This window comes from Hyperolius riggenbachi, chromosome 2, assembly GCF_040937935.1.
Source record: "Hyperolius riggenbachi isolate aHypRig1 chromosome 2, aHypRig1.pri, whole genome shotgun sequence".
In the NCBI taxonomy this organism is placed as follows: domain Eukaryota; kingdom Metazoa; phylum Chordata; class Amphibia; order Anura; family Hyperoliidae; genus Hyperolius; species Hyperolius riggenbachi.
This window is the reverse complement of record NC_090647.1, coordinates 542,590,952-542,618,701: the sequence shown is the minus strand read 5'-3', so window position 1 is coordinate 542,618,701 and position 27,750 is coordinate 542,590,952. Positions and strand designations below refer to the sequence as shown.

The following is a 27,750-nucleotide window of genomic DNA, read 5'->3' as shown; positions in this document are numbered from 1 at the left end:
TGGCTGAGGGCAGTTCAGTGTGAAACGAGGCTGAGAAGGGAAATACACCTCAACCCTTTGCAGAAGCTGCTGAAATACAATCTATGTTGTGCACATGTGTTTATAAAACACGCTAGATATGACAGTGCAGTTTCTATGAGGGAAAAAAAAAAGTAAGGGAGGAAATGACATCAGGATTAGCTCCAGTCAGAGGCAGTAAAGATGGAAAATGCCTGTAACAGTTTTCTCTTTATTTACTCTATAACATTTACTGAAATCAAAACGTGGACAGTGCAATATATCTGTTATGTAAGTAGAACAAGTATTTATCTACATATATGTGTTTATTGTCATGGGATAGTATGGCTGTCCCTGCTGCTTAAAAACAAGATAAATATGTCAGCCTCCACATCCCTCTCACTTGAGGTGTCCTTTAAATCTTGAAATGGGACTGGTGTTCAGATGACAATCCCCTCACATTTCAGCTAAAGAGGACACAGCTATAATAGCACACCCCTATAGATATAGGCACACATGCCATAGAGAGTAACAGTCTTGGAAAGCAAACATACACAAGACACGATGAAAAGGATAGACAACACTTTTAATATTTTTTTTCTCTTATATATTCTCAATTTAACACATTTAAATAGATGAATGATTAAGTACAGGAATACTTGGACATGAGAAGGTCATGGGTGAGGTACATAGTACCAAAAACAGCTATTACACAGCCTCCTTGTTTTGTATATTACCAGACGATACATAGGGGGAGTTTCACCAATCGCAGCTGAAGAACGTTATCTAGATAATCAGTGTGGCTTCCGTCTTTGGAAACTTTACATAACCTTACATAAAGTGATTTCTAGAGGGGAAAAAAGAAAGCTTATATATAAAAAAAGGACAAAACATACAAACAAGTAACAAGCCCTCTGAGATGTCTCTTCTCCGAAGAGCGTGTTCTCCCTAAAATGACAGCATTGTAACGGAGTGTTGCATTTAGAGCGGTGCTCTTTGTCCTGAATCGTTGTGGAGTCTTGGTGCATCGTGTCCTTCATGTTCTCGAGAGATGTCCGTTTTAGAGATGCTGACCAATGTCCGAGGTGTCCAACTGCTTTGGTCCAAACAGTGTCCATCCACAGGTATTCAAGAAAACCACCATTACGGATTCCTTCTCCTCTCTCTAAACAAGTTTTCCTTAAATGGAATTGCAGCTTTAATATAAAAAATGCCTATAAACAAAATTCATCCTTTGAGCAATCATCAATTTTTTTACGGTCAATGTTTTATCATGTGCTGACACACGTTAGACCTAGACGAAAACACTTACAATGTAACGGTAATAGAAGGACCAGTTTTACCAACAGTGTAGATGCCAGAGGTTTTTCCGAAAAGATGAACAAAGGACATTGTGAAGGAGGCACAATGAGTTGTGCCATCATAGTGTTGGGGGTCTACCCTGTTTACTTATCCAAGATGATGTGTTCATAAAATAGCATTGCCATCTGGAGACCACAAAGAAGTCTAGATGTGGTGTGGAGAGCACAGAAAATTGGTACAGATGGGATTCTTGGGTTGCAAGAGACAGAGGTAGGTGGGCCAAGGAAAAATCCTAATCAAACTTGGTACAGCTATGACGATTATATATGTGTAGGGTGTTCAGTGATTTTGAAGCCACAACCCACCAGCAGACGAGACCAGTTTAGATGTCACTTCTATGCAGCTACCAAAGCCATCAAGAGAGCAATGTATGACAGCACCACCCATGGTCTCATGAAACCAAAGTAGAGACAGCCAATAAGAAGCCAATTAATCTGTAATTTATGCAAATGTATGCAGTTTGGAAACAGACCAATCAAATTCAGCAGTGGCTAGCTATATTCAGCAGGTAAGCTCCAAAGTCAACTGCCTTCTATCATGCAGTCGGCCACATTGGACAATGCTTGGCTGATGCTTCATGCTAGTCCTGTTCTCTCCCATCTCCATATATCAGAGTGCCTGTACAATGATCTTTCCTTAAAGTGAATGGGAACCGCATTTTAAGAAAAATGAAGCAAATACTTACCTAAGGAGAGGGAAGGCTCTGGGTTGTATAGAGCCTTCCGTCTCCTCTCTCGGTGCTCTCTATGCTGTGCTGGCTCCCCCCCGTTTCAATCACCCGCCGAAAGGGTATTTGGAAGTCTTCGGGAGCCGTGTGCTCAGGCTGCACAGGCATGAGCGTGCAAGAGAGCGTGCTTGCGCAGGCGCAGTACAGGGCCGCCCTTCTTCAGGAGCACTCGGGCTCCCTGAAGACTTCTGAAACCTCCTTCGGCCGGGTAAAGCAGTATTTGACTAATTTAGTCACATACTGCTACCGGGGGCGAGCCAGCACTGGAACGAGGGGACCAGGAGAGGAGCCGGAAGGCTCTATAGGACCCACAGCCTTCCCTCTCCTTGGGTAAGTATCTGTCTCATTGTTTTAAATGCGGTTCCCATTCACTTTAAAGGAAACCAGAGCCGAGTAACTACAAAAGTTTTATACATACCTGAGGCTTCCTCCAGCCCCATCCGCTCGGATCGCTCCCGCGTTGCCGTGCCCAGCCTTCTGTAGCTCCGGTATCGGGTCCTGTAACTTTAGCCAGTCGGGGCCATTCTGCGCAAGAGAAGTGCGCTCTCTACGTATCTCTCCAGCAGCCAGCAGACTGGCCGCAACTGGCTGAAGTTACGGGACCCGGTGCCGGAGCTGCAGAAGGCTGAGGATGGTGGCGTCAGAGCGGATGGGGCTGGAGGAAGCCCCAGGTATGTATAAAACTTATCACTCAGCTCTGGTACACTTTAAAGGGAACCAAAGGTGAGCAGGATATAGAGGCAGACATGTTTATTTCCTTTTAAACAATACACATTGCCTGGCAGCCCTGCTGATCTTCTGTCTCTAATACTTTAAGCCATAGACTCTGAACAAGCATGCAGAACAGATGTCTAGGACAAGTCTGACAAGATTAACTGAATTATTGTTTCAGGTGTGTGATTTAATCCCTACTGACTAGAAAGATCAGCAGGACTGCCAGGCAACTGGCATTGTTTAAAAGGAAATAAACATGGCAGCCTCCATATTCGTCTCAGTTCAGGTGTTCCTTAAAATAAAACTGAAGTGAAAAAAAGTCAGATACTTACCCTTGGAAAGGGAAGACTCTGGATCCTATCCTATCTGTTCTTGATCGCTGTCACAGCTAATTGACCAAATGGTCATATATACCTCCATGAGCCCTCGGAAGCACTCATGTACCTGATTGCTCCTGAAGACAGGCAGCTCTGTACTGTGCAAGAGCACTCTTGCACATGCACATTGTGGAGACGCCCATCTTCAGGAGCGCTTAGTGAGAGAACGTGAAAAGCGAGAGGGCACAGGGGAGGCTCAATAGGATTGAGAACTTTCCCTCTCCATAGGCAAGTATATGACTTTTTTCCTCTCACTACAGATTTGCTTGAATGTTAAAGGGGAACTGAAGTAAGAGGTATACGGAGGCTGCCATATTTATTTCCTTTTAACCTCCCTGGCGGTTTATTTATTTTGCCAGGGAGGCTGCAATGTGGTTTTTTTTTAATTTAAAAAAAAAATATTTCATGCAGCCAACTGAAAGTTGGCTGCATGAAAGCCCACTAGAGGGCGCTCCGGAAGCGTACTTTCGATCGCCTCCGGCAATCGAAAGTAACAAGATAGGCCGCAATGAGCGGCCTATCTTGTTTCGCTTTCCTCGTCGCCATGGCGACGAGCGGAGTGACGTCATGGACGTCAGTCGACGTCCTGACGTCAGAGCCGCCCGATCCAGCCCCTAGCGCCGGCCGGAACTGTTTGTTCCGGCTGCGCTGGGCTCGGGCGGCTGGGGGGACCCTCTTTCGCCGCGATCGGGCAGCACACGCGGCTGGCAAAGTGCCGGCTGCGTGTGCTGCTTTTTTCAGAATGGAAATCGGCCCAGCAGGGCCTGAGCGGCGACCTCCGGCGGCATACCCCGAGCTCAGCTCGGGATTACCGCCAAGGAGGTTAATCAATACCAGTTGCCTGGCCGCCCTACTGGTCTATTTTTCTGCAGTGGTATCTGAATAACACCATACACAAGCATACAGCTAGTCTTGTCAGATCTGACTTTAAAGTCTGAAACACCTGATCTGCTGCATGCTTGTTCAGGGGCTTTGCCTAATAGTATTAGAGGCAGAGGATCAGCAGGGCTGCCAGGCAACTGGTATTGATTAAAAGGAAATAAATATGGCAGCCTCAGTATACCTCTCTCTTCAGTTCCCCTTTAACTGAGGAAGTCACTCATGGCAACAGTAAAACATCTAAAACCTAGATACACACAAAAAGTGTCAGCACAACTGTCTTTTTTTTCTTTGGCTATACCATGACAAATATTTTTCTTCTTTTTTTTTTTTCTTAAAGGACCACTATCATGTAAAATTTTAAATACATATGTGCACATATTTATGGGTAAGTACATTTGTCCCACATTAAAATGCAATGTAAATTACTTTTCTCCTATGTTGCCGTCACTTACAGCAGGCAGTAGAAATCTGACAGAACTGGCGGGTTTGGACTAGTCCATCTCCTCATGGGGGATTCTCTGCGTTTTCTTTATTTTCAAAAGCACTTACTAAACAGAAATTGCTCAGTCCAACTGCCAAAATAATGTGCAAATTGGTAGGCAGGCATGCCAACATCTTATAGGCCTTTCCAGGAAAAAAAACTCTGAAAGAATAAAGTAAACCAAGATAATCCCCCGTGTGGAGATAACCTAGTCCAAATCCTGTCAGATCTATCAGAATTTTAATGCTGACTGTAAGTGACAGCAACATAGGAGAACGGTAATTTCTAGCTCATTTTACTCAGGGAGAAATATATTTAGGTGTATACATGTATTTTAAATTTTATGATTTATGATAGTTGCCCTTTAACATGATTATGTACTGGAAGTGTAATCCGTTAAGTGGGAAAATTTCTCGCGTTGGTAAGTCGTGGTCCTGGGGAGCGAAAACCAGTGCAGCCCACAGTCCACAGTCATCAGACATGCCATCTAAGTGTTACAGAGAAATAAGGGAAATCTGATTGGCTGCTGTGGGCACCGCCCCCTACGTCTCAAGTCTGTAAGGAGTTCTGCACACGTTTAGTGCTATTCCGATGATGAGAAATGCTAGTTAAACCTTACGGAGTATCTTCAGCCTGGAGGTCTGTAGTCACACTTCATATATACGTAGGTCACCTTCATCTTGGTTTAAGTGCTTCTGCACGTCGCTGCAAAGTACACGAGATTTCTTCCTGGTCTTTGCCTAGGTGAATAGCTCAGTCCAGCTTGTTGTACATCTCTTCATGAGCCCCAGCAGGCCGCATCTTCAATGATATCAGATTCATTGCTTTTGAGTTTTTTTTCAACAAGATAGAACAACAGTGCGTCTGCACAAGTGCAGAGGAATAGTCCGTATCGCTGCAGGCAGAAGAGGATGGGACAGCCAGGCGTGTACGACGATCTCAGATCTGCAGAGGGAACAAGACAGATACAATAGCAACTTACATAGTTTTGGTTTAAAAAAAAAAAAAAAAAAAAAAAACACATATCCATTGGCCTCAATTCTGTTAGCTATGTGAGGTAAGGGCCCGTTTAGATCGCAAATGCGGATGGCCATGCGTCCAGACCGCAACACGTACGAACGCACACCATCCGCGTTTGTGCGCGTTGCGTGGCTGATCCCATCACTGAAAAGTGAATGGGACAGCCGCGCGTTTTGACAAAACCTGCATGCAGCATGCGTTCCCGGACCGCACAGGTCCGAAACGCATGCAGTGTGAACATCAGACAGTGCACTCTATGCACTGTCTGATGTCGTGCGTGTCGGCCTCCTGCACGCATTTCCAAAACGCGGCTGGAAACGCGTGCAGTCTGAACGGGCCCTAAACCTTTTTTGTAGGTAAAATACCTCATGAGGTTTTTTTTTAAAATTTTATTTATTGTTTTTATTTATTTTTTTTAGCAATTCTGAAAGGCATTTCCAAACATGTGGTAAAACGTGCGGTAAATGCATACAGTGCGGAAAACCGCGCGGCATTTCAGCAGTAAGCATGCAGTATATAAATTATATTAGTCTTTAATTGTCTTCCATAAGTTAGGATAGTCTTTGGAAATTTTTTTTTTTTTTTGAGGGGCGGAAGGTGTATTTGATTATGTAACAACCTATTGAAAAGTATATTTATAGGCATCTCCTATAAAAAAAAAAATCCAGTAAATATTTGGAGTTTTATTTCTACTATTCTTTTCTATTACGCAGCCTGAATAGGAACTCCAATAAAACAGCAATAGGAACTCCAGTAAAAACTACAAAATGCATACAAAATGACTTTACCTCCAGGTACAGGCAGGTCTTACACTGATTGGTAAATTATGTGCCAACATGCCCCCTAATTTCCATGAGAATAGCTACTTTCGGTAAAATTATAGCAAATTACCTCACGAATTACCTCATAATTTACTTTACATTTTATTTACGGCATGAGGTAAAACATGACTAAAATCTACCAGAATTGCTAAATGTCATTACCTCATGAGGTAAATTACCGTACATGAGGTAATCTGTTTGAAAATCCTAGCAGAATTGAGGCCATTGAGCTCAATCAGAAAATAAAGTACAGGTAGTCCCCGACTTACGAACGACCCGCCAATACGAACGGCATGGATTCTGTGTTTCCATAGGAACAAGTCAAAACATTTTTTTTTAAATTGGACTTGTAGTTTTTGGAAAATCGATTTAAAAAAAATTCTAAGGAAAAATGGCTTTTAACCACTTGCCGACCACCCACAGCCCATGGGCGGCGGCAAAGTGGACGCCTAAAGGACCGCAATACGCCTTCAGGCGGCGCGTCCTTTAGGCATGCCGGGGGAGCGATCGCGTCATTGATGACGCGCGCTTCCCCCGGCAACTGGCTCCGCCCACCCGCCGTAACATCCCGCCGGCCATACGGAAGCGCCGGCGGGATGTTAACCCCGCGATCGCCGCATACAAAGTGTATAATACACTTTGTAATGTATACAAAGTGTATTATACAGGCTGCCTCCTGCCCTGGTGGTCCCAGTGTCCGAGGGACCACCAGGGCAGGCTGCAGCCACCCTAGTCTGCACCCAAACACACTGATCTGCCCCCCCCCGCCCACTGATCGCCCACAGCACCCCTCAGACCCCCCCCTGCCCACCCCCCAGACCCCTGTTTGCACCCAATCACCCCCCTAATAACCCATCAATCACTCCCTGTCACTATCTGTCAACGCTATTTTTTTTTTTATATCCCCCCCCCTGCCCCCTGCCCCCTCCTGATCACCCCCACCCCTCAGATTCTCCCCAGACCCCCCCCCCAGACCCCCCCCCCCCCCCCTGTGTACTGTATGCATCTATCTTCCCTGATAACCTGTCAATCACCCGTCAATCACCCGTCAATCACCCATCAATCACCCATCAATCACCCATCAATCACCCCCTGTCACTGCCACCCAACAATCAGCCCCTAACCTGCCCCTTGCGGGCAATCTGATCACCCACCCACACCAATAGATCGCCCGCAGATCCGACATCAGATCACCTCCCAAATCCATTGTTTACATCTATTCTCTCCTCTAAACACCCACTAATTACCCATCAATCACCCATCAATCACCCATCAATCACCCCCTATCACCACCTGTCACTTTTACCTATCAGATCAGACCCTAATCTGCCCCTTGCGGGCACCCAATCACCCGCTAACACGCTCAGATTGCCCTCTGACCCCCCCTTATCAATTCGCCAGTGCATTAATTACATCTGTTCTTCCCTGTAATAACCCACTGATCACCTGTCAATCATCTGCCAATCACCTATCACCCATCAATCACCCCGTCACTGCCACCCATCAATCAGCCCCTAACCTGCCCCTTGCGGGCAATCTGATCACCCACCCACACCATTAGATCGCCCGCAAACCCGCCGTCAGATTACCTCCCAAATGTATTGTTTACATCTGTTATCTTCTCTAAACACCCACTAATTACCCATCAATCACCCATCAATCACCCCCTATCACCACCTGTCACTGTTACCTATCAGATCAGACCCTAAGCTGCCCCTTGCGGGCACCCAATCACCCGCCCACACGCTCAGATTGCCCTCAGACCCCCCCCCCCTTATCAATTCACCAGTGCATTAATTACATCTGTCCTTCCCTGTAATAACCCACTGATCACCCATCAATCACCCCCTGTCACTGCCACCCAACAATCAGCCCCTAACCTGCCCCTTGCGGGCAAACTGATCACCCACCCACACCAATAGATCGCCCGCAGATCCGACATCAGATCACCACCCAAGCGCAGTGTTTCCATCTATTCTCTCCTCTAAACACTCACTAATTACCCATCAATCACCCATCAATCACCCCCTATCACCACCTGTCACTGTTACCCATCAGATCAGACCCTAATCTGCCCCTTGCGGGCACCCAATCACCCGCCTACACGCTCAGATTGCCCTCAGACCCCCCCTTATCAATTCGCCAGGGCATTATTTACATCTGTCCTTCCCTGTAATAACCCACTGATCACCTGTCAATCACCTGTCAATCACCCATCAATCACCCCCTGTCACTGCCACCCATCAATCACCCCCTGTCACTGCCACCCATCAATCAGCCCCTAACCTGCCCCTTGCGGGCAAACTGATCACCCACCCACACCAATAGATCGCCCGCAGATCCGACATCAGATCACCACCCAAGCGCAGTGTTTCCATCTATTCTCTCCTCTAAACACCCACTAATTACCCATCAATCACCCCCTATCACCACCTGTCACTGTTACCCATCAGATCAGACCCTAATCTGCCCCTTGCGGGCACCCAATCACCCGCCTACACGCTCATATTGTCCTCAGACCCCCCCTTATCAATTCGCCAGTGCAATATTTACATCTGTTCTCCCCTGTAATAACCCACTGATTACCTGTCAATCACCTATCAATCACCCATCAATCACCCCCTGTCACTGCCACCCATCAATCACCCCCTGTCACTGCCACCCATCAATCACCCGCTGTCACTGCCACCCATCAATCAGCCCCTAACCTGCCCCTTGCGGGCAATCTGATCACCCACCCACACCAATAGATCGCCCGCAGATCCGACGTCCGATCACCTCCCAAGTGCAGTGTTCACATCTGTTCTCTACCCTAAACACCCACTAATTACCCATCAATCACCCCCTGTCACTGCTACCTATCAGATTAGACCCCTATCTGCCCCTAGGGCACTCAATCACCCGCCCACACCCTCAGAATGCCCTCAGACCCCAGCCCTGATCACCTCGCCAGTGCATTGCTTGCTTCTATTCCCCCCTCTAATCACACCTTGAGACACCCATCAATCACCTCCTGTCACCCCCTAGCACACCTACCCATCAGATCAGGCCCTAATTTGCCCCGTGTGGGCTCCTGATCACTCGGCCAAACCCTCAGATCCCCCTCAGACCCCCTTCCGATCACCTCCCCAGTGCATTGATTGCATCTATTTTCCCCTCTAACCACCCCCTGAGACACCCATCAATCACCTCCTGTCACCCCCCTAGCACTCCTATCCATCAGATCAGGCCCAATACAACCTGTCATCTAAAAGGCCACCCTGCTTATGACCGGTTCCACAAAATTCGCCCCCTCATAGACCACCTGTCATCAAAATTTGCAGATGCTTATACCCCTGAACAGTCATTTTGAGACATTTGGTTTCCAGACTACTCACGGTTTTGGGCCCGTAAAATGCCAGGGCGGTATAGGAACCCCACAAGTGACCCCATTTTAGAAAAAAAGACACCCCAAGGTATTCTGTTAGGTGTATGACGAGTTCATAGAAGATTTTATTTTTTGTCAAAAGTTAGCGGAAATTGATTTTTATTGGTTTTTTTTCACAAAGTGTCATTTTTCACTAACTTGTGACAAAAAATAAAATCTTCTATGAACTCGCCATACACCTAACGGAATACCTTGGGGTGTCTTCTTTCTAAAATGGGGTCACTTGTGGGGTTCCTATACTGCCCTGGCATTTTAGGGGCCCTAAACCGTGAGGAGTAGTCTAGAAAACAAATGCCTCAAAATGACCCGTGAATAGGACGTTGGGCCCCTTAGCGCACCTAGGCTGCAAAAAAGTGTCACACATGTGGTACCACCGTACTCAGGAAAAGTAGTATAATGTGTTTTGGGGTGTATTTTTACACATACCCATGCTGGGTGGGAGAAATTGCTATGTAAATGGTCAATTGTGTGTAAAACAAATCAAACAATTGTCATTTACAGAGATATTTCTCCCACTTAGCATGGGTATGTGTAAAAATACACCCCAAAACACATTATACTACTTCTCCTGAGTACGGCGGTACCACATGTGTGGCACTTTTTTACACCCTAAGTACGCTAAGGGGCCCAAAGTCCAATGAGTACCTTTAGGATTTCACAGGTCATTTTGCGACATTTGGTTTCAAGACTACTCCTCACGGTTTAGGGCCCCTAAAATGCCAGGGCAGTATAGTAACCCCACAAATGACCCCATTCTAGAAAGAAGACACCCAAAGGTATTCCGTTAGGAGTATGGTGAGTTCATAGAAGATTTTATTTTTTGTCAAAAGTTAGCGGAAAATTGATTTTTATTGTTTTTTTTGACAAAGTGTCATTTTCCACTAACTTGTGACAAAAAATAAAATCTTCTATGAACTCACCATACTCCTAACGGAATACCTTGGGGTGTCTTCTTTCTAAAATGGGGTCATTTGTGGGGTTCCTATACTGAACTGGCATTTTAGGGGCCCTAAACCGTGAGGAGTAGTCTGGAAATCAAATTTCGCAAAATGACCTGTGAAATCCTAAAGGTACTCATTGGACTTTGGGCCCTTTAGCGCAGTTAGGGTGCAAAAAAGTGCCACACATGTGGTATTGCCATACTCGGGAGAAGTAGTACAATGTGTTTTGGGGTGTATTTTTACACATACCCATGCTGGGTGGGAGAAATACCTCTGTAAATGACAATCTTTTGATTTTTTTACACACAATTGTCCATTTACAGAGTTATTTCTCCCACTTAGCATGGGTATGTGTAAAAATAAACCCCAAAACACATTATACTACTTCTCCTGAGTACGGCGGTACCACATGTGTGGCACTTTTTTACACCCTAAGTACGCTAAGGGGCCCAAAGTCCAATGAGTACCTTTAGGATTTCACAGGTCATTTTGCGGAATTTGATTTCCAGACTACTCCTCACGGTTTAGGGCCCCTAAAATGCCAGGGCAGTATAGGAACCCCACAAATGACCCCATTTTAGAAAGAAGACACCTCAAGGTATTCCGTTAGGAGTATGGTGAGTTCATAGAAGATTTTATTTTTTGTCACAAGTTAGTGGAAAATGACACTTTGTGAAAAAAACAATAAAAATCAATTTTCCGCTAACTTTTGACAAAAAATAAAATCTTCTATGAACTCACCATACTCCTAACGGAATACCTTGGGGTGTCTTCTTTCTAAAATGGGGTCATTTGTGGGGTTCCTATACTGCCCTGGCATTTTAGGGGCCCTAAACCGTGAGGAGTAGTCTGGAAATCAAATTCCGCAAAATGACTTGTGAAATCCTAAAGGTACTCATTGGACTTTGGGCCCTTTAGCGCAGTTAGGGTGCAAAAAAGTGCCACACATGTGGTATCGCCGTACTCGGGAGAAGTAGTACAATGTGTTTTGGGGTGTATTTTTACACATACCCATGCTGGGTGGGAGAAATAACTCTGTAAATGGACAATTGTGTGTAAAAAAAATGAAAAAATTGTCATTTACAGAGATATTTCTCCCACCCAGCATGGGTATGTGTAAAAATACACCCCAAAACACATTCTACTACTTCTCTTGAGTACGGCAATACCACATGTGTGGCACTTTTTTGCAGCCTAACTGCGCTAAGGGGCCCAAAGTCCAATGAGCACTTTTAGGCTTTACAGGGGTGCTTACAAATTAGCACCCCCCAAAATGCGAGGACAGTAAACACACCCCACAAATGACCCCATTTTGGAAAGTAGACACTTCAAGGTATTCAGAGAGGGGCATGGTGAGTCCGTGGCAGATTTCATTTTTTTTTGTCGCAAGTTAGAAGAAATGGATTCTTTTTTTTTTTCTTTTTTTTTGTCACAAAGTGTCATTTTCCGCTTACTTGTGACAAAAAATAATATCTTCTATGAACTCACTATGCCTCTCAGTGAATACTTTGAGATGTCTTCTTTCCAAAATGGGGTCATTTGGGGGGTATTTATACTATCCTGGAATTCTAGCCCCTCATGAAACATGACAGGGGGTCAGAAAAGTCAGAGATGCTTGAAAATGGGAAAATTCACTTTTTGCACCATAGTTTGTAAACGCTATAACTTTTACCCAAACCAATAAATATACACTGAATGGGGTTTTTTTTATCAAAAACATGTTTGTCCACATTTTTCGCACTGCATGTATACAGAAATTTTACTTTATTTGAAAATTGTCAGCACAGAAAGTTAAAAAAATCATTTTTTTGCCAAAATTCATGTCTTTTTTGATGAATATAATAAAAAGTAAAAATCGCAGGAGCAATCAAATAGCACCAAAAGAAAGCTTTATTAGTGACAAGAAAAGGAGCCAAAATTCATTTAGGTGGTAGGTTGTATGAGCGAGCAATAAACCGTGAAAGCTGCAGTGGTCTGAGTGGAAAAAAAGTGCCTGGTCCTTAAGGGTTAGAAAGACTGTAGTCCTCAAGTGGTTAAACTTGTATAAGCAGGTACAGAGGGCAGAGGTGACACAGAGGGGGACACTGGAGGCACAGGGGGGCATAGAGGAGGTACAGGGGACAGAGATAGCACAGTGTTCCAACTTAAAGGGAACCAGAGACGAAGCAGAGATTGAGCCTTGTGTATTTATCAGTAAGAACATTAGAGAAAACACTTACCCTGCTCTCTGTTTCATCCTCACTGCTAAAAGTGTCTGTTATCAGCTGTGATAAGAATCCTAGACTGAGCATTCAGTCTGGCTTTGCAGGGAATAATTATAGCTGAGTCATTATAGCAGAGCCACAAGGGGGCAGGCTTGGGCTTGAGAAGACAGACTCAGCTATAATCTTTCAGTAGCAAAGCTAGACTGAGTGCTCAGTCGGGGATTCTTATCAGAGGTGATAACAGTCAGATTAAAGAGAGAACAGTAAAACAAAGAGCAGGTTAGGTGTTTACTGTCATGTGCCCACTGATTTATAAGGTAAAATACAAGAGGGTGCTTCATCTCTGGTTCTCTTTAACCACTTAAGGACCAGGGCTTTCTGCAGTGATTGGTGCTGTGTGGGCTCTCCAGCCCGCAGCACCGATCAGGATTGAGCCTTGGCGATCAGACTTCCCCCTTTTTTCCCCACTAGGGGGATGTCCTGCTGGGGGGGTCTGATCGCCGCCGGCTGTTTGCGATCTGCGGGGGGCTCTTCAAAGACCCCCTCCGCAGCATTTTCGGCGCTCCCTCCTTCCCCTTACCTCCCTCTCCCTCCATGGGCTGCGCAGGACGGATATCCGTCCTGCGCATTGAAGGATAGGCTTCAGCCTATCATATGCCGGCGATCCCCGGCCAATAAGAGGCCGGGGATCGCCGATCTACGTCACGGCGTGTGATGTAAACTGCAGGGATTTCTTCCCCGCCTGTTTACAGTTCGCTGGCGAGCCGCAATCGGCGGCTCTCCGGTTGTTCACGGAGACAGCCTCCGTGAACTGGCATGGAAAGGCCGCTCCATGCTATACCACTAACAACCCGCTGACGCCTATCGGCGTTAGGCGGTCGTTAAGTGGTTAAGAACAGATTCAGGTTAAGAACGAGCCTACAGTCCCTATCTCGTTCGTTAACCCGAGACTACCTGTACAACACTAGCCTGCTACCTCGCGTATCCCAGTTGATCCAGAGGAAGGCTAAAAACCCTTACAAGGAATGGGGGGGGGAGGGGGGGGCTTCTACCAGCTTCCCGCAGTCTGTGAGGTCCCTCATCATCCTCTGGTTCTCTTCGGTTCTCCCGCTGGCATTTTCTGTACATGTAAGACCCAAACGTGAGTCTCTATGACTGCGCATGCGTGGCCCGGTCCGCGCCCCCATCTCGATTGCACTCCTATGCGCGGATCGTGAAAAAAATGAGCCGCCAGAGGGAGAATTGAGGTGACCCAGAGGACATCCAGGGACCTCACGGACTAAAGGGGTGGGGATAATCCCCAGATGTGTAAAAGGTTTTAAAATTTAGGCTCAGTTCAGGTTACTAACTTCCTCCAGCCTCCAGCCCCCTGCAGTCCGATAGCTCCCTCCATGACAGTCCGGTCCATTCTCTTGCACCGCTATGGAGTTTGCAATTCAGCTGGGTTGTGGACCACTGCGCATGCTCAGCCTCGCCTGTGCGCACCCCTTGATCATGCCACTGTTGCCAGGAGCATTTTGAAGAAGTGCAGTCATACTCTTAATAAACTGCGCAGAGCTCTCCCATCCATAGAGGTGTGATCGGGGGTGTGTGCGGCTGGGACTGTGCATGTGCAGTAGTCCCGACTGGCTAGGTCGAGGAGTTTACAGGTGCCAGCAGTGGCTGGGAGGACAGCAAGGTAGCAAACAGGGGGAAGGAGGAAGCACCAGGTAAGTAAAAATCTTCTTACTTTTTGTCTCAGGTGCACTTTAAACAGAAAGAGATCACCATCATCTCTACCTGTAAAGTTTATATCAGTTTAATCCATTTATGAGGCAAGAAGTTAGTTTTATAATATAATATAGCAGCAGTAGGGGACTATATGACCAATGGTGACACTAACCTTTGTCGTCTTGTCGGGTGGTGGTTGCCACTGTGCCTGTTGCATGACATCATTGACGATCATCTTTGCGATTTTCCAAGCCATTTCTTCCTGAGCCTACAGACAGAGGAATGCCAACATGAGATTACAGCATAACATCACAGCAACCAATCAGCGATCGTTTTCATAGTTCTGTTACTGACTACATTACGATAAAACAGGATTGCCGGCTCTGCCTTACAGCAAAAGGATATACTGTGTATCAAAGCGGATAGGTCAACCTTTTGACACCCACATTTTACATGCATTTTCCTCTTGCACTTCCATGTCATGTTTTCATGATTGTTTGTCTACCCCTCTAAAATCTATACCCCATTAATAATTTATTATATCGCACTGATCAAAACACAATGTGAAATATCGATGACTATTTCAATACAACTGCATATTAATGTTTTAAAATGCTGTATATTGGTATGTAGCTCTCACCTCCTAATGAGGCTTAGCCTAGGCTGTTTACTATGTGGAATTCTTCCCTAAGAACATTCTGGGAAACCAGAATGTGATCGATATCAGAGTATAATTTGGGGGGGGGATCTTTTAATGTGCAAGCATATTGTAAACAATATAAGCAATTTTATTCATTGTGTTAATCTGACTACAGTTCCTCTTTAATCTGTAAAATGAGGTCACGAAGATTAAGGAGGAATAAAGTCACACGGCTGGCAAGGGGCGGGGCTAATCTCACATTCCTAAAATACTCCGGGAGATCTGACGCTATTAGGAGACTAAAAATAGCTTTCTGGAAACCGATAAATTACTGAGACGACCACACAGCTAAGAATCAGCATCAAGCCAGCGTTATAGAAATGGGGATAGTCACCTCATCTGTGCTTCCCTGCACCCACTTCTTCATTGCTTGTGAGAACATTGATCCTGAAACACAAGAGATACACCATTATAATCATTCACACAATGCCATTTCTTAAACACTTAACGCGGCTCGCAGGCTAATTGTAAACACCAGGGAAGAAATCCCTGCTGTTTACATCAATACGGCGCTACTGCACAGCAGCGCCGTAAAGGAAATCGGCGATCCCCGGCCTCTGATTGGCCGGGGATCGCCGCCGTGTGATAGGCTGAAGCCTATCAGAGGCTTCGCAGGACGCATCACCGTCCTGCGCCGCCCATGGAGCGAGAGGTAGGGAGGGAAGAAGAGGGAGGAATCGCGCTGCCGAGGGGGGCTTTGAGGATCCCCCCCGCTCGGCCTCACGGAGCAGCGGCGATCAGACCCCCCAGTGGGGAATAAAGGGGGGGGGGGAAAGTCTGATCGCCCTGCCTTTTACACGATCTGTGCTGCGGGCTGGAGCCCACGCAGCACAGATCATTCAAAACAGCCCTGGTCCTTAAGTGGTAAGGGTGGGCCTGAACTCTTTCACAGGATACAAGGAAAACAGAGAAAAGCACCCTTTGTGTTTTTAGAGAGAAGAGCCTAATTTCCCCTCATCCATGACTAATCACAAGTATAATTTGATCTCCCAGCTGTGTCAGCTTAGAAATGTTGCTGTCTCGGCAGACACAGTTAATCTGTCAACACAGGAAGTTGACCCTTTGTCTGCTTCCATGAAAGCAGGAAGTAGACACTACATATTTATTGCAGGAGTTCTGTAAGCTGTAACAAAAATGTTTTTTCTGTAAAGGTTATTATGCCATTGCGTATCTGTTAGAGCATAGAGGTAGTTCTGAGTTCAGGTCCGCTTTAAAATGTAAAGTATTTTGGGTCCGCAATACATGACATAAAAGAGACTATCACAGTATTTCCATAAATTCACCTTGGAAAGTGCCCTGGTTACTAATAAGATATCAAGTCTCACTTTTTGTCTTAACCTACACAGGAAGAAGCAGTGAGACATGGTCACATGACAGCACCAAGGGAGAGATGGCTAATGAGAGGCTTGTAATTCCAGCTTACATGCAAATTCCATACAAACCGTATGCAGGTTGGAATTGGTCCAATCAGAATAACTTCCTGTTGACTTCCTAGATAGTGTACTGGTTACGAGCTCCGCCTCTGACACAGGAGACCTGGGTTCGTATCTCTGCTCTTCCTGTTCAGTAAGCCAGCAACTATTCAGTAAGGAGACCTTGGGCAAGACTCCCGGATACTGCCCCTGCCTATAGAGCTTGCCCTAGTGGCTGTAGCTCTGGCACTTTGAGTCCGCCAGGAGAAAAGCACAATATATATCATTCTGTGTCTTGTCTTGATTTTGATTGGTCCAGCTAAGAGTGGCTACCAATTGCAATAAAATAGCAAGGGGAATTTCAGCCAGATGCACATTATGCCAGATGGATACGTGCCAATGTCTGATGCACATTTTTTCCATCCATTGGTGTCTGCTTTGTGGGAATGTAAACTGCACTCAATCGCAAATAAAGTGTATTTTCATATGTCCCAGGGAGTCTAGAACAGGAACTCCATTTGGATAAATTGCAGATTTTGCTTGAACTCACATCACAGTGACAGCAAGCACAACGCAGGGCTGGGCCGAGGCAGAGGCGAAAGAGGCTCCACCCTCAGGGCGCAGTGTAGGAGGGGGGAGCACAACTCACTCAGCCATCATTCCCCTATTGTGTTTGAAGCAGAGAGAAATAAGAAAAGGGGATAAATGGTAGTGACTGCAACCCAAATAACTAGATATTAAGGTGTTGGTGGGGTTGGGAGCCCTGGGGCACCTATTGGTCTAATTGCAATCAGTGTGTGATGGCTGGGGTGGGAGGAATGGGGGGGCGCACTTTGGTGTCTCAGCCTTGGGTGCTGGAGGAACTTGTCCCAGCTCTGGCACAACGTTTCGGTCAGCAGCACCTGATGAAGGTCAGGATAATCGAAACGTTGTGCTTGCTGTCTTTGTGATGTGAATTAAAGCAAAATCTGCAATCTATCCAGGCGAAGTCCTGAATCTCTCTTGGATTTCACTAGGGAGTCCCCAGCTGTGCTGGAAGTGCTGCATCGTATGGTTCAGTAGAGATCTGGGCGCTAGTCTACCTTTCTAGTAGGAAACCTCATAGGGAAATTCCGCTAACGTGATTGGGTGGGCGGTACCCTCTCAAACTGCTGGTTTCCAATAGGTTGTAGTAAACAACGCCCATACTCTTCAGCCAATCACAACGCTTTGTGCTGTAGAGGGTGCTTTGACTGGAGAACTGTTCCCCATGAGGTTTCCTGCTGAGCCCCTGAAGTAGACTAGCATCCAGTTCTGTAAGAAGGGAAAAACGTAGCACGAAACGAGCAATCACCTTTGGATTTTTTCACGTCCGGCTCGGGCTCAGACTCTCGGATGAACTGTCCCAGATCACTAACTGTCCCAAAAGTCATTTTCCTACAAATAAAGAAAAAAATAAAGATTAAAGAAAATTTACAGTAAAGAACGACTGTGGCACTGTCAGTAAGGTTGCAAACACACATGCAATTTTAATTGGGCCATCACTGATTCATTTTACCATCTCCATGTAGTATGAAGGCCCATAGACTTCGCTTACTTATACAGTCTGTTCATAGTATTCACTCAAACTACATGGAAGTGCTGACATTGGACAAATCATTAGCCAATCAAAATTAGATGTGTGTACCAGGCTTAAAGGACAACTGAAGCAAGAGGAATATGGAGGCTGGTAGGATCGCCAGTTGCCTGGCAGTCCTGCTGATCCTCTGCTTCTAATATGTTTAGCCATAGCCCCTGAACAAGCATGCTGCAGATCAGGTGCTTCTGACATTGTCAGATCTGACATGATTAGCTGCATGCTTGTTTCTGGGGTGATTCAGACACTACTGCAGCCAGATAGATCAGCAGGGCTGCCAGGCAACTGGTATTGTTTAACAGGAAATAAAATTGGCAGCCTCCATATTCTTTTCACTTCAGTCATCCTTTAAGATAGAGATAGCCAACGAGATGCTGATTAGGAGTTGGTGCAAATTGTATGCAAGTATTTGGAGCTTGAAAGTGGACCAATCAAAAGCAGCAGCTTTTGATTGGTCTGCATATTACACCAGCTGGACTATTTGTGCAATCATGGTAAAGTATTCAATGTAAAGACACAAAAATAAATAAATAAATAAAAAGATACTCACCTAAGAAAAGGAAGCCCTGGATCCCAGCATAGAGCATTTTGTGTCCTCTTTCTGTCCACTCACTCCAACACTGTCCCACCATTCAAATGGTTTGGCCTGCAGGTTGAATACACTTTCTGCCCTCTTCAGGTAGTCCTCGGAAGTGCTCCCTTCCCCAGGTACTTCTGAAGACCAGCAGAGCCATACTGTGCACACGCAAGTCCGTGCTGACCAGGGGCGTAACTTGGTGGGAGCAGCTCCTGTGACTGCAGTGGGGGCTCCCCAACTACTAAGCTTCCCTTTCTGCGATACAGGGGACTATACTCCAGATCAGGCGTTTTTGTGGCTACTCTTGTTATGGGTGTGAGGATCATGATGGCCATATTTTTGTGTCCATTCAATTTTGACCTAAAATCCATCTGGATGGACAGAAGATTTACTTGGATTGGGGAGGGGGGGGGGGGATTTGACTGATGGCTGATCAGTGGGCCATATACAGTACTTGCACTGCATTAGGGTGATGGAAATATCTGGAGATATGTTGTATCCACACAGACACTACAACAAGGATCGGTACCTTCTACATTGTGATAAAGCAGGCCTGGTCGATTTCCGAAAATCGAAAGCATAGCATGTCACAACCTTCGTAATTTCGAATCCACCTTTGCTGAAAATTGATCCAAATTATAGATCAGACAGAAAAAAATCCAGATCGATGGAGGTAGTGGAGGAGTGGCAGTTGACCGACGGTCCATAATGTTGCAATGCCGCAGTTCAAACGATTTTCAGTTACATTTCCTGCTGAAACTGTTGGACTGTTGACATTCAAAGCCCTACAAAATTTGGGCCCTGCATATTGAAACGGCACCACACCTCTCAAAACCTCAGATCAGCCGGATCCATAAACCTGGTCACTCCCAGAGTGCACCTCAAAACCTTTGAAGCCAGAGCTTTCTGTCATGCTGCCCCAACTGTTTGTAACTCCCTACCACACTCCAGTAAAGACAACCCCACACATGGAGTTATTCAAATCCAGACTGAAAAGCCTCCCGTTTAGCCTGTTATTTGCTGACTTGTAGAATTCTTCCTTTGTACCAAAATTTACCAATAAACCAATTACCAGTCTGAGCCATGCTTATGCACTTTGAGTCCTAAGGGAGAAAAGCACTTTACAAACGACAGAGGCGCTCAGTGTGGTTTTGATGCTGATAAGCTGTATGCTCCTTTTTGATTAGCCTGATGAAGCGGGATTGAGCCCGTGAAACGCGTTGCCTATTTTTACTGTGGAGTATAAATAAATTGTTGTTTGACTGTTGATGCCACAGTCCTTCTCTTGTTTGCTTTGTCTGCATGGATGGGATAGGCCCACCACTGCCCCATCGGTTTTAAGCTCGTTTAAGTGACTTATTCTATTGGCGCCTCTGGAAAGCTTCTACATATTGCTAAGTCCACCCTTGGTGGAGGGTTGTACCCATCTTCTTCCCATCTACAGAGAGCGACTTTTAATCCTGAGTGGGGTCAGGTTAATCTCCCCACCTGCCTTCACAGTGGTTGCCTAATGGTAACCCTGGTTTGTGAGTATTAAATTGTTATATTACTCATTATTTATTATCATCTATACAATATCACACTATTGGGCTCTTGGTGTCCCCCCTCCCTTTATCACTTTACAAATGTTGTTTGTTGCTGAAATCAACTGATTCACAATCGATATGCTGTGTATGGAAGGAATCATTCACAATCCAATCAGATTCTGACCAGAAAGTGAATGATCTGTTTGTGGCATTGATGTATGTATGGGTACCTTGAGGATCTGCCCGTCTGCTAAGGGTTCTTTCACACTAGGCAATGCGTGCCCGAACTTGATTTCCTGCATGCGTTACGACCTACGGTGTGACGTCGGGAAGTTGCCCTTCGCCGCTGATCAGCGATGCAAGTTCTAATTCACCCAACGTGAAAACTCTAGCAGCGGACAATTAAAAGCCCCCTGAAGCGTTACAATGTAACGCTCTGGAACGCTTTGTCTAATGCGAAAGATAACATGAAAGTCAATAGACTACCCCACTTACCGCATCCTAGGAGTGATCTATCAAAACGCACGGATCAGCTCCTACTGTGAAAGAGTCCTAAATGCCTTGTGGTGTACATAGCCTGTCACAGATTACATTTTACGATGAGAAGGGTTGTTGTATGACGTGTTCTTACCCTGCATAATGCCGCTGATAAAGTGACTCGGGGTCCAGGCTTGCAGCATCAACAATTATTGCTTCATCAAAATTTTTGAGAATTTTTACATTGCTTTTCTTGACATTAGCCTGAAATAGAGGGAGGAACAGGTTACTGAAATCTACAGACACACCCAGTGCTGGTAAATATTACACACAGATTAAAGAGGAACTGTAGCGCAAATAGCAATGAATAAAATCTTATTTTTTCACAATATTAAAGCGGAATATAACCCTGCATTTCAACTTTGCTCTAAAACATTATTTACAATCATATTATATGCAACCAGCATTTTTTTTTTTTTTACTAGACCAGCATTGGAAGGGTTACACACAGAGCTTTAAAGTTCCCGGAGAGAACTGCTCCCCACAGCTGAAGTTTAGATAGATACATTTAAGCAAAATAAAATGTAACAACTGTGGAATGTGACTCACTCTTTCTGACTGTGCAGGAGCACCAAGATCAAGATGGCGCTGGTGAAGGCTGCCTCGGCACACAGCTCCCCCTTTTTTCCTCTTTCGTTGTTTTTTTTTAGCTGTTTTTAGTGGGGTTTTTTGTGTGTAGTTTTTAGTAGAGTCGGTCGTTGTGTTTTAGTTTCAGTTGCTTTTAGGATAGTTTTTAGCAGCTTTTAGGATAGCTTAGAGAGGATAGGTTTAGTAGCTTTTAGGATAGTATAGATATAGGATAGTTTTTAGTACCTTTAAGTGTAGATGCAGGTGCAGTTTTTTTGCCGCCACGGAATTGCAGCTGCAGACGGTCTGGCTCCGGTTTCCCTGCCCCCATCCTGCTGCTCGATCCCGCTCCTCATCCCGGCGCCATCAGAGGGATTTTGCAGCGGTGCCCCCGGGTCCTCACCTGCCGCAAAGTCTCCTGGACTCTCCGATCACAGAGAGCGCTGCTTTCTCAGGCTGGTCTCCAGCCTTGGTGCCTGGTACGCAGCGCAGCCCTTCCGCCTCCAGCTGCGGGCCGCTGCTCTCGCCGCTCCTAGCTCCCACGTGCTCACCACGTGGACTACTTCTCTCGGCGGGACCCAGCATTTAGGGAGGGAGGCTCTGATACCGCCAGCTGGATACCGGGACCTCGGCCACCTATGTGGGAGAAGACCCCACCACAGCGAATCTCCACTGCTGGGAAGGAACCTTCACTGCCTGGAAGGAACTCCACCGCTGGGCGCAGCTAAATCTCTACCGCCTGAGGGGAACTCCATGCCACCCGGCAGCCGCAGCACCCCTCTTCCCTCCACAAGGCTCCTCATCGCCTGCTCATTTCGGGTAAGCCTGCTGCCCTACACACTTGCTGCTGCCCCCTGTCCTGTAAGAGTCTGCTGAACAGCCCCAGCCCTGCACTGCCACTACACAAGCTACAAATGGGGGTGATATGTTCCATGTGCCCGCTCCCCACATGTTTCTGCTCCAGCTTAGAGGCACACTGCTCTGTGGCATATGGCTTATGGACTGTTATTAAACTGCACTGGAGCATATGAACTGTTTAGGTAACTGCTCTGGTGCACATGGACTGTTTATTTTAACTGCACTGTGGCTCATGGACTGTTATTAACTACACTGGGGCAAATGGACTGTTCTCAGCTGCACGGTGACATATGGTCTGGTTATCTAATATGTAAACTACACTGTGGCACACGGACTGTTACTTAACTGCACTGTGGCATATGGACTGTTGTTAACTGCACTGTGGCATATGGACTGTTAACCTGCACATGGGCTGTGAAAGAGATCTACTACCTGATCCTTACGGACTGTTATTTAACCACACTGGGGCAAATGGACTGTTATTTAACTGCACGGTGGCATATGGTCCGTTATCTATCCATTTAAACTGCACTGTGGCGGACGGACTGGTATTTAACTGCACTGTGGCACAAGGACTGTTATTAATCTGCACTGTGGCACAAGGACTGTTATTAATCTGCGCTGTGGCATATGGACTGTTATTAAATGCACTGTGACATATGGTCTGTTAATTTAACTATTTAACTGATGCTAGTCACTGTATTGCACTGCCACTCTGTCTCCCACTGAGTGGGTCCTACACCCATGGATCCCACGAGGCACCCCCCACGTACCACCTACTCTAGGGCACAGCTCCTCACATGGGAACATACAGTAGCCCTACACCCAGAGGACAGATTCCTGTCCAACTCCGTATGGAGCCACATCCAGAAAATCACTGCCCCCGAGCTAGAACCCCGCGCAAGCCGGCGACACAGAGGCTGTCGAGCGGGCGCACGGGCGAGATTGAAGAGGAAGGGCCTGCGGTCAGCCATCCCTGCAGCCCTCCTCGCAAATGTCCGCTCCCTCCCCAACAAGTTGGATGAACTGAGACTCCTCGGGGACAAACGCGAACTTGGCAAAAACACCCCAATTCTTTGCTTTACCGAAACATGGCTCCATGATAACATCCCTGATAGCGTACTACATCTCCCAGGCTTCAGCCTCATCCGCGCAGACCGTGACAGCTCCCTCACCGGGAAAAAGAAAGGGGGAGGCATCTGTTTTTACATCAGCTCTGCTTGGTGCTCCAACTCCATCGTACTTGCAAAGAAATGCACACCAGAGCTAGAGCTCCTTCTGGTAAATTGCAGACCGTCATACTCACCCAGGGAGTTCTCCTCCTTCATTCTCGCTGGTGTGTATATCCCACCTGATGCGGAGGTAAAAAATGCCCTGAGCGAGCTCAGCGACACTGTCACGCAGTGGTAGACGGCCCCCCCGGACTCACTGTTCATCGTCATGGGCGATTTCAACAGGGCCAACCTTCGCCAAGAGCTCCCCCGCTTCCACCAGCATGTCACCTGCCCCACCAGGAATGCCAATACACTGGACCACTGTTACACGGTCCTGAAGGATGCATACAAAGCCACCACTTGGGCAGCTCTAGGCTAATCTGACCATTGCCTCATCCACCTGATACCAACTTACAGGAGACGCCTGGAGACATCGAAACCGGTCCTTAAATCCTCCAAAGTGTGGTCAAGCGAAGCGAAGCTACAACTTCAGGCCTGCTTCGAATGCACAGACTGGCAGTCCCTGGAATCGCCAAACTTGGACGAATGGGCCGACAATGTTACTTCATACATCAACTTCTGTGAGAATCGTATACCAACGAAAACCTTTAAACTCTATCCCAACGACAAACCGTGGTTCTCAAAAAAACTACGGCAGCTGCGCAGAAGCAAAGAGGACTCGCACAAGTCAGGAAACCGAGATGAATACAGAAGGGCAAGAAATTACCTGAACAGAGAACTGAGGGCTGCCAAGAAGGGCTATGCGGATAAACTGGAACAGAACCTTTCCTCAAACGACACCCGAGCTGTGTGGAAAGGACTCAAGGCCGCCACCAACTATAAGCCTCCCCCGCAGCATGCAACACCGAGCTCTGAGCTCGCCGAGAATCTCAGCGAATTCTACTGTAGATTTGAGAACCAGTCTCCCCCACAGCTTTGGGCACCTCCCCCCTCCCCTGCCTCTGAGGCCCCGAGACCAAACTCGCCCCCTCCACCGGTGAACGAGGCTGACGTTCTGCAACACTTGTTAAGGATCAATGTCAGGAAAGCCTCTGGCCCGGACGGTGTGTCACCAGCCTGCCTGAAATCCGGCGCTCGACAGCTCGCCCCTATTCTTTCCTCCATCTTCAACAAGTCCCTTCAGAGTGGTAAAGTCCCCGCTTGCTTCAAGAGGTTCACCATCATCCCTGTCCCCAAAAAGCAAGGCATCACCGACCTCAACAACTTCAGGCCCGTGGCACTTACATCAGTCATCATGAAGGTTCTTGAAAGTATGGTGCTCCCCCTCCTCAAGCTCACCACTGAGGCCCTGCTGGATCAGCACCAGTTTGCATACAGAGCAAACAGGTCCACTGACGAGGCCATCAATATCTGCCTGGAGCTTGTCCATGATCATCTGGACAAACCCGGCACGTATGCCAGGATCCTCCTTCTTGACTTCAGCTCAGCGTTCAATACCATCAGCCCCAAAATACTTCAGGAGAACCTTGCCGCACTCGGGGTCCACCCCACTCTACGCATGTGGATCACAGACTTCCTCACCAACAGATCCCAGGTCGTAAAGCTAGGCATCATCTCCTCTCAACCCCGGATTACAAATACAGGAGCACCACAAGGGTGCGTCCTGTCGCCGTTCCTGTTCTCCCTGTACACGAATGCTTGCAGATCCACAGTGGACTCCGTCAAAGTGATCAAATTCGCCGACGACACCACCATTGTCGGCCTCATCACTAAAAATTACGAGGAGGCGTACCGCCACCAGGTTGAGAGCATCTGCTACTGGTGCAGGGAGAACGGGCTGGTTCTTAACACGGCAAAAACTGTTGAGAAGATTGTTTATTTTAGGAAGCACTCCAACGCCCCCCCCCCCCCCCCCCTTCCAATCCGTATTGAGGACAAAGAAGTTGAAAGAGTTCCCTGTGTCCGACTTCTGGGCACAACCATCTCCAACAACCTGAAGTGGAAGGCAAACACCTCCTACATCCAGAGGAAAGCCCAGCAGAGGTTATTCTTTCTCCGCCAACTGAAGAAGTTCGGCATGTCCCCGAAACTTCTGACCAGTTTCTACTCTGCTACAATTGCATCTGTCCTCTGCTCTTCCATCCTAGTCTGGTATGCCAGATCCTCCGCCAGCAACAGACACAAATTACAGAGAGTCATCAGATCAGCGGAGAGAATTATAGGGAAACCGCTACCCGCCCTGGACCACCTCTACCACTCAAGGCTGAGCTCCAGAGCTTTAAGGATTGCAAATTACTGCTCACACCCAGGCAACAGTTTTTGCAGCCAGTTTCCTCCTGGGCCGGAGGTATTGGTCCATCTACACCAGGACCACTAGACACAGAAACAGCTTCTTTCCCTCAGCTGTAAACTCACTAAACTCTCTCCACGCACTCTCCACCACAGCGTGATCATGTTTTTGCCATCACACATATCCATAGCAGCGCCAAGCCCAGTGAATAACTTGAGTGTGGTGTAACTATACAAAAATTGAGTGTTGTTTTTGCTTGTATGTTTTCTCTGTATGAAATGTCTGATATAGTGTTGATCCTTTCTGATGTATTCTGTGTATCCTATCCTGTACGGGCCAAGACCAATTCCGGGCACGACCCAGTCGTGCTTGGCGAAAATAAAGATTCTGATTCTTCTGATTTTGAGCTGGAGGACAGCCAAATAGTGTGTAACATTCCTCACATGTTACATTTTGTTTTACTTAAATGTATCTATCTAAACTTCAGGTGAGGCAGCAGTTCTCTCCAGGAACTTTAAGGGCCCGTTTCCACTATAGCGTTACGAAATCGCCGGCGAATCACCGCAGGCAAATCGCATGCGGGTGCGATTCCGCATGCGTTTTTTGCCGCGATTTCGCATGCGATTTCGCATAGGTAAGGCTGTATGCGATTTTAACCATGTCACTGCCTGTGTGAATTAACATGGGTACCTATGCGAAATCGCGGCAAAAAACGCATGGGGAAAACGCATGCGATTTCCCTATTAAATACATTGCGTGCGATTCGCCTGCATTCCACACGCAGGCGAATTCTGAGGCCCCTACCCTGCAGATTTTTTCTGCACAGAAAAACGTGCGGGGAAACGCACAAGTGGAAACAGTCCCATCCACTTGTACTGACTGTGCGAATCCGCATGCGTTGCCCGCATGCGGATTCGCGATAGTGGAAACGGGCCCTAAAGCTCTGTGTGTAACCCTTTCAATGCTGGTCTAGTAAAAAAAAAAAGCTTTTTGCATATAATATGCTGTAAATAATGTTTTAGAGAAAAGTTGAAATGCAGGGTTATATTCCGCTTTAATCTATAAATTAGTTAGTGTTTGCCCATTTTAAAATCTTTCCTTACCCTGATTTACATTCTGAGATTTATTGCAGGTGGTAACATCTTTAGTTCTGTGTCAGGTGATCTCTGCAGAATGTTTGTTGGTTTAGTGAGACTTCTGAAGCCAGTACAAAATATACTGTATTTTTCGGCATATAAGACTAGGAATGGTCAATGATTTGCAAACAATGTTGAGGTGATGCAGTATAATGCAAATTTTTATGCAGATTTATGCAGCTATTGCTGAGGTAAAATTTGATTGGTCCATTTTCAAGCTGCATCAATTTGCATACAAAATGTGCATAGTCCTGCATCTCACTGACAATCCCTATATAAGACGCACTTTTTCTCTCACACAGGAGGTACAGGGGACACAATAGTTGGGGGGAGAACATCTACAAGATGCTCCTGGACCATAGACATTGGCCTCAATTCACTAAGATCATGCTGGAGATAATAAGGCAAGAGAAAACGTACCTCCACACAGTGAGAGAGTTATCTTATCTCTTCATTCCTTAATTTACCTCCTCTGTAGTTAATTTACCTCCTCTGCAGTTATTTTCACACGCAGTTAATGAACAGCCTGTCTTTAACTCTGGAGTTATTTTAAGGATTGAAGAGTTCACTTAAAGACAGAAGCGGTAATTTTAGGTTTGTCTGAGGTAAAATGTTTCCTGAATACGACATGTTTTATCACCATGGTGACCACTCTAGAAACGTTATTAAAGACAAGAGATAAGCTTAGTGAATT

The 27,750-nt window shown here is 46.4% G+C and overlaps 1 protein-coding gene across 1 annotated transcript in view; it reads right to left on the bottom strand.

Annotated features, from left to right (window-relative positions):
- Positions 1 to 564: 564 nt before the first annotated feature.
- AKAP10 (A-kinase anchoring protein 10) overlaps positions 565 to 27,750 on the bottom strand; it is an 89,089-nt gene continuing 61,903 nt past the window's right edge. Inside the window, exons 11-15 of the mRNA XM_068270766.1 lie at positions 21,125 to 21,234; positions 18,109 to 18,191; positions 15,698 to 15,750; positions 14,836 to 14,931; positions 565 to 5,485 (exon numbers count right to left, since the gene is read on the bottom strand). Coding sequence (XP_068126867.1) covers positions 5,480 to 5,485; positions 14,836 to 14,931; positions 15,698 to 15,750; positions 18,109 to 18,191; positions 21,125 to 21,234 — 348 coding nt within the window. The 3' untranslated portion in view covers positions 565 to 5,479. The remainder of the gene's footprint in view (positions 5,486 to 14,835; positions 14,932 to 15,697; positions 15,751 to 18,108; positions 18,192 to 21,124; positions 21,235 to 27,750) is intronic.